We start from the raw sequence: 15,127 nt of genomic DNA, 5'->3' as shown, positions 1-15,127 counted from the left end.
GACCGCTTGACGAAAAAACTGCAGAGCGGCTTAGCTTCCTTGGCGAAGCAAGGAAAAAGGACGGCCTTATATCTCGCTCGTTTATAACACAGCGAAAAAGATGTGTAAAGACCGCTTCACAAAAAAACTGCAGAGCACCTTAGCTTCCTTGTCGAAGCAAGGAAAAAGGACGGCTTTATATCTCGTTCGTTTATAAAACTGTGGATAAGCTTTGAAAAGAATGCCTCCTTGGCGAAGCAAGGAAAGGAATTCACACACCGCAGCGAAGAACGGCTTTATATGGGCAGGCAGTCAATTACGTGAGGGGCGTGATGATTTCCGCAGCAGCCGCAGGGAGGCGTGATGATGCAAGACGCAACCGCCAGTATAAGAAAAAGGTTCCAGTTATGACCGTTACGCTTTGAATTTCGAAACCTGCCTAACTTTTGTAAGTAAGCTGTAAGGAATGAGCCTGCCAAATTTCAGCCTTCCACCTACACGGGAAGTTGGAGAATTAGTGATGAGTGAGTCAGTCAGTCAGTGAGTGAGTGAATCAGTCAGTGAGGGCTTTGCCTTTTATTATTATAGATATATATATATATATATATATATATATATATATATATATATATATATATATATATATATATATAGACATACATACATAGATAGATTGACACATATATATATACATATGTACATATATATATTACGGAAGCCGAGAGAGGACGTACTATATCGTTATTTTTTTAAATTGTTTTCTCGAGATAACGGAATAATTTTGTCGAGATCTCGAGAAAACGAACTTTGTTTTCTCGAGATAACGGAATAATTTTGTCGAGATCTAACGGAATAATGGCAGAAATGGTTTAAAATGGCAGAAGAGCGGAACTTTATTGATCAGCGCGTCACATTTTTGTTTAATGAAGGACTGACGCAGGCTGAAATATCTTTATGCCTTAGTTTAGAAAATAACAACGTTAGTGTGCGTCATTTAAGAAGACGGTTAGCAAGGCTTCAGTTGTATAGGCGTCGCAATCTAAACCAGCCTGATGCCATTGTGCATCACATCGCAGAGCAGTTAACGGGCCCTGGGCAACTCCACGGATACCGTATGATGACAGAGAGATGTAGATTAGCTGGATTAAGAGTCACTAGAGATCTTGTATATGAAATACAATCAACTTTGGACCCAGAAGGCATTCAGCTAAGGAGACGCAGGAGACTGCGAAGAAGGCATTACCGTGTCCCGGGACCAAATTACCTTTGGCACATGGACAGCTATGATAAGCTCACACCTTTTGGTATCGCAGTGAACGGATGCGTGGATGGCTTCTCACGCCATATCATCTGGATGCAAGCGAACGTCACTAACAGTAAACCTGAAGTTGTCGCAGGTTACTTTATTAGTGCTGTCATTGAGTTGGGGGGCTGCCCAAAAATAATCAGATCCGATCTCGGTACTGAAAATGTGCACGTTAACAGACTACAGCGTTTTCTACGTGAGGATGAAAACGGCACACTTTCTGAACCTGCTATTCTTCAAGGAAGAAGTACTGCAAATCAGAGGATTGAATGGTGGTGGGGATTCTATCGGAGGCAAAATGTGGACTACTGGAGAGATTTGTTTCTAGAGTTTCAGTCAGTGGGAGACTTCAATGGTGACGTGGTTGACAAAGGTCTCATTCAGTTCTGCTTTCTTGACGTCATTCAGGTAGGAAGAACTCGTTCACACAAACACGCACACACGCGCACATGCACACCATAGTCAAGTACATATGAATTCTATACTATTACAAGTAGCCTTTACGCATTTTTAGTTTTTATGAACTGGTGTAATTGCATTTTTTGCCATTTAACCATGAGTCCATCAATGCCGATTAGGCCTAAATGTATATACTGTATATGCTTGGCGGATTTCCTTTTTTGGGTAAATATTTGTGTTTGCTGAGCTATACCTATTGATGTGAAAGGTGATGATGATTGTAAGGGTTCACAGCTGGATGGGAACCCACGAACATTCCAGTGAATAAAATTACACTGGGCTTGAAATTCAGCGTGGAATTGCGAGTAAGCTATTCCGCACATTATTTTGTAAGCGATCTCAACGTCTTTGTAAAATTATTGTTAAGTAATTGTGCCTAATTTGTGTAGGGATTTAATTTTTTTTACACTTTACGTTTTCTTAAGTTCTCATGCATGCATCATGCAGCTGCTGAATTCCGCAATTTGATCAACTGTTTAGTACACCTGTTCAAGTGCGCCAAGTCTAAGACTTGTGGTGCGCGTATAGCCGTATGTTTAAACTGCGTTTTAGAAAACACTTGACTAAACTTTATTTACTTAAATGCGAAAATCAGTCTGAAGTACATTCTTGCACTAAAATCAGTACATTTCAGGAAATTAACTTGGATTATTTTAATGAGTCCTTAATCAGCTTCGTTCCTTTTAATATGACGAACTGACTGCTGTGACACAATGATGAACAGTACTCAAAGACAACGTTGAAAAAGCGTCTGTTAAATATGCCCCTGTTTAAGGTTGCCATCAAACTCTGGAAAGAAAGACATTTCAGCCTATAAATGAATTTGTAGAACGCATTACCCTATGATAGCACAATTCAACTTTTCATTATTTTATGATCTTTTAGAAGTGACTTTTGGTTTTGGCAACAGTTCATGGCAGTTTCAAAGTAAATGTGTACACTGGCCGACTTATAGTCCTAGTCATTCTCAGGTTACTCCAGTTCAGAGGAGCAGACAGCAAGAGCCTATAATGTTAGAACTGTGCTCAAGACAGGGTCTGGACAGGGTATACTGGTACATCACAGCCATGCTAGTAACCAAACTAGCACGGGTTCGAGAGTGTGGAAGGAAAACTGGAGTACCCAGAAAAAAAGCACAGAGACATAGGGAGAACATATGAATGCACACACACAATCAGGTGCTGGATTTGAAACAAGCATGCTGAATCTGTGGCAGTGCTAATTAATATGTGCTGTGGTACCACCCAAGCTGGGGGTATATTAGCTTTTCATTTTTACAATTGAAAATTTCATAAATTAACAGCATTCACACTTACACCCTTATGTTGACTACTAAACTAAGACCTATGGAAAATAATATTATGATAGGAAAAACAATAGATACAAAAATTAAGGAATACTTATTTCCTTTTGCATAATGTATTTTACATTCTCTAGATTTTTTATATTACTTAAGCGATTTTCCTTTGCATGTCTGTTTTTTGTCTGATTATGAGTGTAATCTTTACATGCAAAATTAAACAATCATTTATTTAAAGTTAAAATAACTGGAATAACAACCTAAATAGGACTTTCAGGTTTCTCCATCTACACAAAGTTGTATAAACAATTCTAAACATCATTAAGAATAAGATGTGATTTTATAAAATGTCTAAAATATTAATATCAGAGTGATCTTTAATCTTTGGAATTTTGACCCATCAACACAATTTCATTCACTCCAGCAAGTCTGAAATTCCTCCTTGAGTTTAATTTAAGGGAGGATCCCCCCTAATTTCAAAGATGAATTTCAAGCCCTAAATTAATATAATGTTGTGTGTGTATAGATACTGTATATATATATATATATATAATGTATATATGTATGTGTATATGTATATATATATATATATATATATATATATATATATATATATATATATATGGCAGCCCAGAGCAATATTCTTTCAGGGGGACAGTAATTCCTACCTGTGTCTATATGTGCGCCTGTGTATTGGGGTTGTGGTGAGAAGTTTAGTAACACATTTGAGTAATTTGAATATTCTTTGCAGAGGGAGATAGATACTGTGGTCAGAATGTGGAACAACCATCGGATCAGGCCAGGTGGGAGTGGTCGTGATTTATTTCACGGCAGACCTTTTCTCATGTACCAAGCACCAGAACTTTACCAAGCACAGGACTACCTCCATCCAGTTGACTATGACAGACTTGATATAATTGTAGAAGAGGGTGTTTGCATTTGGAAAACTGGTATTCCCTGTGATCCAGATCTTCATGAACTCTGTGTTTTGCTAATGGAGGAACACCATCTTGAAGCTAGTTATACTGCTGTTGAGGCTACTAGGCTGTACAGAGAACTTAGGCCTTTGGTAAGAGAAATATTGTCAGAACCAGAATAGTCAGAACCCCCTGATGTACTCACACCAACATATGTAATAATATGTCCATAAAGGATCTTATACTCACTGTTTTATTTATGTCTGTTTCTTTTGAGTGTGTATGTTTCCTTTAGACTTTTTGGCTTGTTTGTTTTGCTACTATGGTTTAACCTTTTCTATTGATAGATTTCAGGTAAATGACCTAACCTTGAAATTTTTGTTGTGCTGAACTTAAGTGTAGTGTATTTTGGGAAAGCTGAAACGTGAAGCAGGACCTCAGAATGATTTGTATAGCCAGCCTGTTTGCAGGTTCAAGTAACTTTTAGGAATCAAACTTGGCTTGTGTGATAACTGTGGTAGTGGAATGAAAGCCAGGTGTAAATGTTTATTTGAGTGTGTGGGATTGCGGTGGTGTCTTTTATTATAACTCTTTTCAGAAAAAGTTCTGAATTCTGCTTTAGTTCATTTGCCAGTTTGTGGCAAAAAATGAGCATTTAATTCAGTTGCTTTCTGACACTTTTTGTAAAGAGCCCAACTCATTTGCAAACATGGACATTTTGAGAGGAGCCATGGACATTTAAATGAAGCTTGCTATTTGCATAGCTGCTGGACACCTGTAAAGGAGCTCAATCTCCAGCAAGAAATCTTTATTTTAACTTTTTACTTAAGGATATGTAATTAATAACTAAGGAACTGGACCATCTAGAAACTGACATCTGGGACTGAATGAAGATAGGCATGAACCCAACCAGATTGTATAATCTTTGTATTACTTATACTTGTTTTTATTTGTTGTCATTAGTTATTATACAAATAAACATTTTTTATCTGCTGTCATTATGGAAATAAATAATTTTTAAATAAAAGCTTAAATCAGTGTCTTTGTCCAATTGCTATTAGCAAGCTCAATGCTTCGATTGATCATTCCTTAGCTATAGTCCTTTAAGGGTACAAAGGACACTTCTTGGAAGCCTTGTATTGGTGGTAAGTTGAGTTGAATTAAAGTTTCAGCAAAGCAGCCTGCCATGGTGGCCTGTAGAGTTGACAATGAAGGTAACAGGCAAGAGGTTACAGGTAACAGATACATAGCTGGTATTGACATTTCTTCCTGTCCCCCAAGAAAAAAACCTAAAACTTTAGTTAGTACATTTTGCGTTAAGTGTATGCCACAGGTGATCTTATAACACAATAAACACAAATACTATTTTCTGTTTTCCCTTCTGCTGATGGCTGAATGGAGGAGGAGCTGAATTTGCAGCAACCTTCTCTTTCAGACATCTGCGTGAATGTCAGCAGCATGCCCAAAGTGCAGAAATAAGTTATTTTACTTAATTTTTTTTAACTTCACTCTTCTTCCTCCTCTTTTTGTTTTCTTTGTAGTGCCCCATCACTCAATCAGCATGTAAATACATATCTACACTACTAAACAATCTGGTCATTGGAAGCAGTTTGGAGGTTAAGGCATAGAATTTTTAACATATTTAAATCTGAAAACTAATATTTGAAATCAATATACTCTTACTCTATTATTTGGGGAAGTAAGATGTCCGTAGATTAAGTGTTTATTTTTTTGTAATAAAAAATAATAAAATGCAAATATAAAACTAGAAAAATATCCATCCATCCATTTTCCAACCCGCTGAATCCGAACACAGGGTCACAGGGGTCTGCACTAGAAAAATATTTTCTCCTCAGATCTTGTTTTCCTCATTACATGACATCATATCACACAATAGACCTGCAAAAAAGAAAAGCTGTTAAATGTGAAACATGAATGTACATTAAAAAAAACTAAAACTCATTTTCCAACAGTTCCTCTGGAAAAAAAAATGTGCACAAAATTCAAACATCAAGCAACGGAAATACAAATGCAAATTAGATGGGCAAAATCCATGTGATCTTTGTGATAAATTTTTTTATTAATACTTAATAATTACATCATTTATGTTGTTCTACAATAACTTTTGTGTATTAAACAAAACAACTTGCTTGATCTGTAAAAGGTAACAAAATGCAATATGTAACAAAGCAATGCATTAAAGAGCATTATGTTGAACTATGAAGAAAAACATTTAGTAGTTTGGCTCTTGTTGAGGGAACCATGTTGTGATGACAAAAAAACAGAATGCATATGTAACTGATTTGTGTAAACAGAACTTCAGGAAGACAGCAACCACTATAAAACATTTGGAGCAGTATGTTAATTGTATTTCAGACACCTGTAGCACAGTGCAATGCATAATTGTGCTCCTTATTTGATGTATAGGCCTGCATCCCCGCAGTATCTTATCATGTGGCCATTCTGATGTCTTCAATTGATCACAAATTTTTTATACCATATCCATGACCCATATTCCACTTTTTAACACAGACAGAAACTCTGACCTGAATTCTGAGAAACTGCTGTAGTTGCATGCTAGCTCCAGGGCACAACTGCAAGTATGGGCTACTGGCCGTCTAGTAAATTCAGACATGTCCTTAAATGTAACATTAATGGTCTTTGACAGAAAAAGATCAGACCCTGTGCAAAACCTAAGGAACAGTCCAATCTCCTTCTGATCAATCTCTCTGACAAATCTTAGAAGGTGAAGAGATGTGGTCCTCTCAATTGGTGACATTGACTTTGGAAACTGGATAAATTTTGTGATGTTTCTTGGCTTTGGTTGAAGATCATCTAGGATCTTTTCCAGTGTCTTCCCACTCAAAGACTCTCCTATAGCTTTCAGGACTGGCTGCCAGCACTTTATTATAAATGCTGGCTCTTGGACCATCTCCTTGTGTGCGATTTCTTTTAACAAGGTCAGCAAGTTTTCTTTTGTTGGCAGAGAGGTACAGTTATGACTGCTCAGAATGGTAAGAAGCTCTTCCAAATCAGCTTGACTGAAATCACTCAAAGCCTCTGTCAGTGCATCCTTCTCAGTGGGGCTAATGTAGTTGAAAAATGCCTCCATTAGATTGCAGGTATAAGAAGATATGGAAAGAGCTTCATAAAGAAATGGTGGAGCAAGCTGAACAGGTAAGTATTGAAATCTCTGCCACCCAAAGGCCAAGATTCGGGCAACAGCTTTCCACTCTAGTTCTTGATAAGCGTGATGCAAAGTGGGGATTTTATATGTGGCTCCACACGTTCTTGTTTCATAAAAAGTGCCCCAGAAGTCAGTAAGACAGTCCATAACAAGCCCATGCCCAACTCCATTCTCCAACTGTCCATTTTCCAGCACACGCTCAAATGTTATATTAGCATATAGTATGTTCTCATCTGAAAATGTCTGAATCATGTCAGACACACAATGAACTTTGTGAATAGAAATGGTTTGCTTCTCAGCTATATTCTCAGCATTGTCATAGAAAGATGCAGATGAAGTATTTGGGGAGGCATGGTTTGACATTACTTCTGGATTTATGACATCAGGTACTGATGATGGGCTCTCGGATGAAGCAACTGAGTTGCTATTTGTGGGTGTATGTTCGGAAGGTTGCACTTCAGTTACAGGTTCACCAACAATCTCTATCATATTATGCAATATTCTGCAATCTGTGTTATCACCAGCAGAGCTGGAAACTACTTGCTCAAAAGTAGATTCATCTTTCTGATTTTCTTTGTCTTCAATCACTTCAATATCATTTTCTGATTCCTGTTGTTCAGGGGCAGGTTGATAAATCAAAGTGTCACAGAGAACATCCAAGGACAAGTTTCCATCATCACCAAGGAAAATAACTTCTTGATCAAATGTTGAAGTGGTGGTAACAGATGGTAAAATTGCAGTCATTAATGGACTGGAAGTAAAAGGCCTATGGGAGCTATGGGAGGAAGATATGGGAGATAGATCCTGCTGGGCGGGTGCCAATGCTGTCTCAAATCTCTCAGGTGATTTGGCCTGTTTTGCTGAATCATTACTTTTTTTGGGTTTTGAACAAATGTATAACCTGAGTAATTTATGATAAGTTGTATCATACAACCTGCCAACTGTGAGAGTTGCATCTAACTGCTCCTCCGAGCCCATAATACATAAAGAGAAGTCAAAGTCTTCAACTCTTCCTTTAGATGATTTCCCCTTAGGAAAGAATATTTGCTTCCCATCTTCTAAAATTTTGTTCACAGTATCATCTTTACTGACAATGAGCTCTCTTGTGCCCCCACCAGTTGGTCGTCTAACTTGTTTAAAGTTACCATTTTGATACACCATCCAACCCAGTTCTATTTTTCTTGTTTTTCGTTCAGCATTCTTGTTCCCTTTACCAACTGCTCGGCGAGGATTACTTTGTGAACCTGCTGTTGCTGGGTGCAAGCTTGGAAGTTTCATTTTTGATCGCAGACGTTATATGAGTTTCCTTTTCCTTTCCTCATTGTTTGAAGCTGCTGAAGATGAATCTGTCCAATTTCTTGCATATACACGGTCTCCAAAATGAGGAATATATTTTGAAAGTGTGTCATCATCCATCAATCTGACAACATCCAGGTCCACCTGTCCAAAGAAAAAAGTATATATATATATATATATATATATATATATATATATATATATATATATATATATATATATATATACTGTATATATATAGCATCAATCAATGTACTGCATAGCATAGTAACCTAAGGTATACCAAGCCACTGTACAAAAGTTAAAAGTATTCAATGTGAATTTTATAAAATAATAGTTTGGTGGTATTCCACTAAGCAAAACTACACTGAGTAAAACCTACAAAATGCACATCTGGAACATAGATTTAGGTAAAAAGTTCCACTTAGAATGCTACTGATAGAGTAATCAAAATAATTAAGCAATCTTGGTACAGTACAAGGAATACCACCAATAAATTGTAAAGTCTGGACATAAACCAAAACATTTATTTACATCAAAATCACACTGGGTTACTTTAACAGGAGTTTAGTGCAGGCCTTATGACAACAGGAAACAGAAACTTACAGTATCTGCAAAACACCAGCTACCTAGATGTACTCCTAGTTGTGTATGCCAGGCATGTGTATGTCATATACCATATTCTTTTTTGACATCATGGTCTGGTTTAAAAATAAATAAATAAAAAGGAAATTGTACCATACATAACACCTACTACCATGTTCAATTTAGAGAAAATATTTGGACAGTCCCACAGTTTTTGTTGTTTATACTATGCACACCAGCAAACTGGATTTGAACTTAAACAATGACAAATTGACAAAAGCTAACTATTTTAATGTCAATTGAACTGGAAGCTACAGTCCTTTTCGTAAAAACTTTCTCAGTGTTAGGGGTTCAAACGATAGATAAACATTGAAGTAATTTATTGTGCTGCTGTGCTCAGCAGTGGCATCAATAAACACAAGGATACCAGTTCCATTGGCAGTTATACACACCTAAGTCATAACAGAACCCACACCATGCTGAACAGCTGATGATTTGCTTGTAGAAGGTATTGTTTGTGCCTTCTACATACTTTGCTTTCTGGTACAGGTTCTTTGTTATTTTTTCATATGACACCAGGAATCTGACTACAGATTTTTAACATACTCTTTGTTGTCTGTTGTCTGCCTTTTTCCTATATTTTTTATATTCTGATTGTGAGGCATATCACACGTTTACATGTGGTGAAGCCTACGTGGTTGTGATTTAAGTAGGTGGCTTGTCTCCATTGCTGATGTGAATGACTGCAGAAATATACAGATTATCTGCTTACATCCAGGCAAAAGTTAGAACAATAAAGGTGAAGAGCAGCACCAGGGAAGATAGATGGAAAGGGGCTGATAATATCTATTGGTCGTATATGCTACTTCAGATATAGTTGACTGAAAAGGATCATTAATCAAATAATACATATGATGACTTTATTTTTATTATTGTTATTAATAATAATAATAATAATAATAACATTATCTTTATATAAAATGTCTTTATCATTCCTCTCATACAGCTGTCAAGCTTTGCCTGACAAACCTTTCCAGGGATCTTTCACATATCCTAGCTTGGGCTGCATATGCATTTTGTTCTGTATCACTCACCGTTTTGTAGAGATTTGAACTCTTTTTGGACTTTTTTCCTCCCATAAGAAGCAAACTTAGAGAATGTTGAGACAATATAATTTCCATCTAATGTTTTTTTCAAAATTCTTTGCAGCCTTTGAGATATCACGACTCCAGACTGTAAAAGCTATCGCACATCATATGCGTCTGGCGGGTGACACTTTGCGTTCTAAAATTCGAAATCATGGCGTTCAATGAAGGAACGCACTACTGCCCCAGTTTGCCGTCCATAGACGGAACTGACAGTAGTTATGACTTTCAGCACATGATTTCCAGCACTGTTCAAATGTTTAATGAGCTATTCACCATATTTCCCATAATAGATTTACGGTAAATTCATTTAAGTATAGCCGTCACTTAGCTAGTTAACTTAATAAAAATCGAACGTAAAGTATGGAGATATTTGAAAATTGACCTTGTCTTGTGCCATTTGGTGTACGTTCTCCTCCGGTATCCCTCTTTCTTTAAGTGCAATGATGAACGGATCCATGGTGTGGCTGAATGAATAAAAACGCAGTCTCTGTTAGCCGCTGCAGTTTGTCAGAATGCAAACCAAAGCAGACATGCAACAGTTCATCTAATTACTTTACAAAATTGCATGATGCAAATAGACTTACATTTCTGTACGTATCACAGGAGGTTTCAAGTTATTATCGTTGTCATCAGATACTGTGATTTATGATAGCAAGCCCGCCAGGAGCAAAGGTTAAGTTTCGTTTCTTCGAGATCGCGATAAAATTATTCCGTTATCTCGAGAAAACAAAGTTCGTTTTCTCGAGATCTCGATAAAATTATTCCGTTATCTCGTGAAAACAATTTAAAAAAAAAACGATATAGCATGTCCTCTCTCGGCTTCCGTAATATATATGTAATTGTGTTGTCATTGTTATGAGTGTTGCTGTCATATATATATATATATATATATATATATATATATATATATATATATATATATATATATATATATATATATATATATATATAGGGCGGCACGGTGGCGCAGTGGGTAGCGCTGCTGCCTCGCAGTTGGGAGATCTGGGGACCTGGGTTTGATTCCCGGGTCCTCCCTGCGTGGAGTTTGCATGTTCTCCCCGTGTCTGCGTGGGTTTCCTCCGGGCGCTCCGGTTTCCTCCCACAGTCCAAAAACATGCAGGTTAGGTGGATTGGCGATTCTAAATTGGCCCTAGTGTGTGCTTGGTGTGTGGGTGTGTTTGTGTGTGTCCTGCGGTGGGTTGGCACCCTGCCCGGGATTGTTTCCTGCCTTGTGCCCTGTGTTGGCTGGGATTGGCTCCAGCAGACCCCCGTGACCCTGTGTTCGGATTCAGCGGGTTGGAAAATGGATGGATGGATATATATATATATCAAAATACCCACGCTTCGCAGCGGAGAAGTAGTGTGTTAAAGAGGTTATGTAACTATATATATATATATATACATAAACATATATACATATATATACATATCTACACATATCTAAATATACATACATATATACACATATACACATCCACATAAACATATATATATACATATACAAATTTACATATCTACATATATATATATAAATATAGACATACATACATTCATATATATATATATATATATATACTGTATATATACATATCTACTTATTGGCTCCTGTATTTAGGATATAGCGGGTTGGATAATGGATGGATGGACATTTGTATGCATAGCCCTATTTGCCCGTTTTCCTTTTTTTTCTTTCTTCAGTAATATTTCAGTAAATCCGGAGCTTGTCAGTTCAAATCCTGGTACTGACACCACTGTGTGACCCTGAGGAAGCCACTTCACCTGCCTGTGCTGCAAAAAACAAAAGTAATGTAACAAATTGTACCTCAGATGTTGTAAGTTGCTGGAATAAAGGCATAAGTAAAATAGATAAATATGTATTATACACATAGGAACTATTCATTTATTTTCAGTTAAGTCATCTGCAGCAAACTTTTATAAATGAGGGTTTCTCCGTTTTAGATAGTGCAAACTGTTTCTTCTTCATTGACGTTTTCTCTTGGAGAGCTTTTTTCATTTCATTGAAAATGAAAGCAGCAGCTGCCAAAATATGTAGCTTTCTTATTAATTTTTCAACATTGTGTAAAATAAATGTATAAAGTAACATAAAAGGTTTAAATACTGGTTATCCTTTTACATTAAAATATTACTAAAGAGATACAAAAAAAGTAAAATGGATATGTTCTTTTTCTTTAAGGAGATTAAATATTACTGAAGAAAAAAAAAAAAAATTAAACAGCCAAATGGGGCTATGCATACGAACTTAAAAGGTTTAAATAAAACAGAAATATACACTTTTATTTTTACTTGTTTAACTTGTGGAGGGTGTATCCTGTAGCAAAGCCCTAACTTTTTTCGTGAAAGCCTGTTTCAGTCAATAAGTCTTAAAAAAACATGTAAAGATATTGACAATAAGCTAAGCAAACCCAGGAAGACATGGAATCGTTTAAATCAAGTATCATTACATCTTCCTTTCTTAAAGAGAAGTAAGGCAGTACTTATAAGCTTACATATTTATATATAGACATACATACATATATATATATATATATATATATATATATATATATATATATATATATATATATATCTATATCCGAAGCCGTGCAAGCACACTCTTGAGAATGCAACGTATAGTTGTACAGAAGAAAAGCAATCTTGCCTCAAATGAATGGCAACCTTTTGTAGGTCTATGAACTTAATTTAAACTTTAGGTTTACACGGTGCTTTCTTTCCGAAGTACCTGCACTCATAAATATGTCTGTATGTGTCAGTCGGTCAAATCCACGCGCTTCGCACCGGCGAAGTACCGCTTTTAAATTTTTATTAAGAAGAAAATAAAACCTTTTTAAATTGAGGGAAAATATACTAATAACAGTTTGTTAAGGATCTGTTTTTTTGTGACGCTGCCTTTACTCGAGTGATCACTTCGACCTGACTTGGTGGCCAACTATAAGCGTTACCTGGTAGGTAACCACCCATACAATCAGATTGTGAATCAGACTACGAATGCCGTGAATGTAATTACACACTCACTGCACTTGCTTACGGTAATCGAACCTCGGACGTCAGGGCTAGAGGGGCTTAGCAGCGGTGAAGTATTGGTTTTAAGTTTTAATTCAGAACAAAAGAACACCTCAGAGGTTCGATTCCTGTAAGGGAGTGAAGTGAGTGGCCGGTTACCTACCAGGTAACGCTTATGGTTGGACAGCAAGTGACGTAACATCAGCCACGGTGCCTTCAGTTGTGAGAAGCAGATCATTGAATGATTGAAAATAGTTTTGCATTTACCTTTTTAGTAAAAGGCGAGCTTTTAAGCCTGAGAAATCACCCCGTAAATGCACACATTTAATTGCACATGTGTTAATATGTATGGTTACACAGTATTAAAAGACAGTGAACAACGTCAGTTACCTTTGTTCCCGTGTTTGATAAAAGGCGAGCTTTTAAGCCTGAGAAATCACCCCGTAAATGCACACGTTTAATTGCACATGTGTTAATATGTATGCTTACACAGTATTAAAAGACAGTCAAAAATTAACGTCATTTACCTTCGTTCCCGCGTGTGACTAGTGCTGTAAATCTCTTCCTTGTTTTTAGTTCACGTGATTACGTAGGAGGCGTGATGACGCGATACGTGACTCCGCCTCCTCCATTAGAGTATATGGACAAAAAACATGTTCCAGTTATGACCATTACGCGTAGAATTTCGAAATGAAACCTGCCTAACTTTTGTAAGTAAGCTGTAAGGAATGAGCCTGCCAAATTTCAGCCTTCCACCTACACGGGAAGTTCGAGAATTAGTGATGAGTCAGTCAGTCAGTCAGTCAGTCAGTCAGTCAGTGAGTCAGTGAGGGCTTTGCCTTTTATTAATATGTATAGATTAGGTGGAATTTGTGCTTACTTTGGGAAACATGATCATTAAGGGATAGGGGGAATGGTAAATGTATTAGTGACTGGGATTGTGCTTATAAAATCTGTAAGATTTGTTATGACTGGTACAGAATGTAGAACCATAATTTTTATTTAATACTATAGTTTATTATACTTTGCTGTGGCTAGGACAATTTTTTGCAGGTCACCTATCCACACTTTCAAAGAATATGTTTACAAGAAAATGATGTTGCTGGCAAACGTAGATACTTTTTTGAACATAGGTGTAAATGTGCATGTTCAGCTTCTCTTTGTTGCCAGCACTTAAGTGGATCTTCCTGTCAACCCCTGTATGAATCAATGAGTTATCTTTTCAGCACAGAGACGTCTGGTGCTGCTGTTGATGTCCATGGCACTGTTTATGTTTAAATGACAGTTGTAATCAGTTATACAAAATGAGATTTTATTCACACTACACTTTAGATATACAGTACATATCAAATAAAGAATGTAGATCACTGAATATTAACAATGCTTACCTTGGAGTGTCCTGTGTGTGTGTGATAGTGTGGTGAAGACTGCATAGGTGCCAGGTTTGAATATAAGCAAAAATTAAAAAATAATGGGTTGGTACATTTCATATGCTTTTTCTTAGCCCCACTCTTATATTTGCCTGTTAGCTGAATGATTTTATTTTGATATTACCCTACTTGGTCATGGCAGTATTTGTGGCATCCATTAATATGTTTTATGACAGAGTCACCTGTTAACTGAATATTTTATGTGTGTTACCTCATTCTCATTTTAGCTTAGATACTGCTAGCTATGAAAACCTTATGGCGTGGCTGTGTTTCAAACATGTATGGTAGCCTCCAACAATGTGTGAAAAAGATCTAGTGTACTGTATATCCCAGTAGCACTGAACACAAGACAGCAACCAATCCAGAACACCATTAATGCGAATTAAGAGTCAGTTTAACCTGAACATCTTTGTAATTAAGAAAAATGGAGTTCAGATAGAAGTGTCACACACACCTGGAAACAATGTGTAAACTCACAGACAATGAATGGGTCAGGAAG

The 15,127-nt window shown here is 36.8% G+C and overlaps 1 protein-coding gene across 1 annotated transcript; it reads left to right on the top strand.

Annotated features, from left to right (window-relative positions):
• The first annotated feature begins 1,033 nt into the window (after positions 1 to 1,033).
• On the top strand, positions 1,034 to 4,517 carry LOC127528453 (uncharacterized). Its single transcript, XM_051929328.1, has 2 exons — positions 1,034 to 1,693; positions 3,796 to 4,517. The coding sequence occupies exons 1-2, from the start codon at positions 1,094 to 1,096 to the stop codon at positions 4,141 to 4,143; spliced, it is 948 nt and encodes a 315-aa protein (XP_051785288.1). The 5' UTR covers positions 1,034 to 1,093; the 3' UTR covers positions 4,144 to 4,517.
• Positions 4,518 to 15,127: the final 10,610 nt, after the last annotated feature.

Source organism: Erpetoichthys calabaricus, chromosome 6 (assembly GCF_900747795.2).
Source record: "Erpetoichthys calabaricus chromosome 6, fErpCal1.3, whole genome shotgun sequence".
Classification (NCBI taxonomy): domain Eukaryota; kingdom Metazoa; phylum Chordata; class Cladistia; order Polypteriformes; family Polypteridae; genus Erpetoichthys; species Erpetoichthys calabaricus.
Note: the sequence above shows the minus strand (reverse complement) of the source record. Positions and strands in the feature narration are given on the sequence as shown.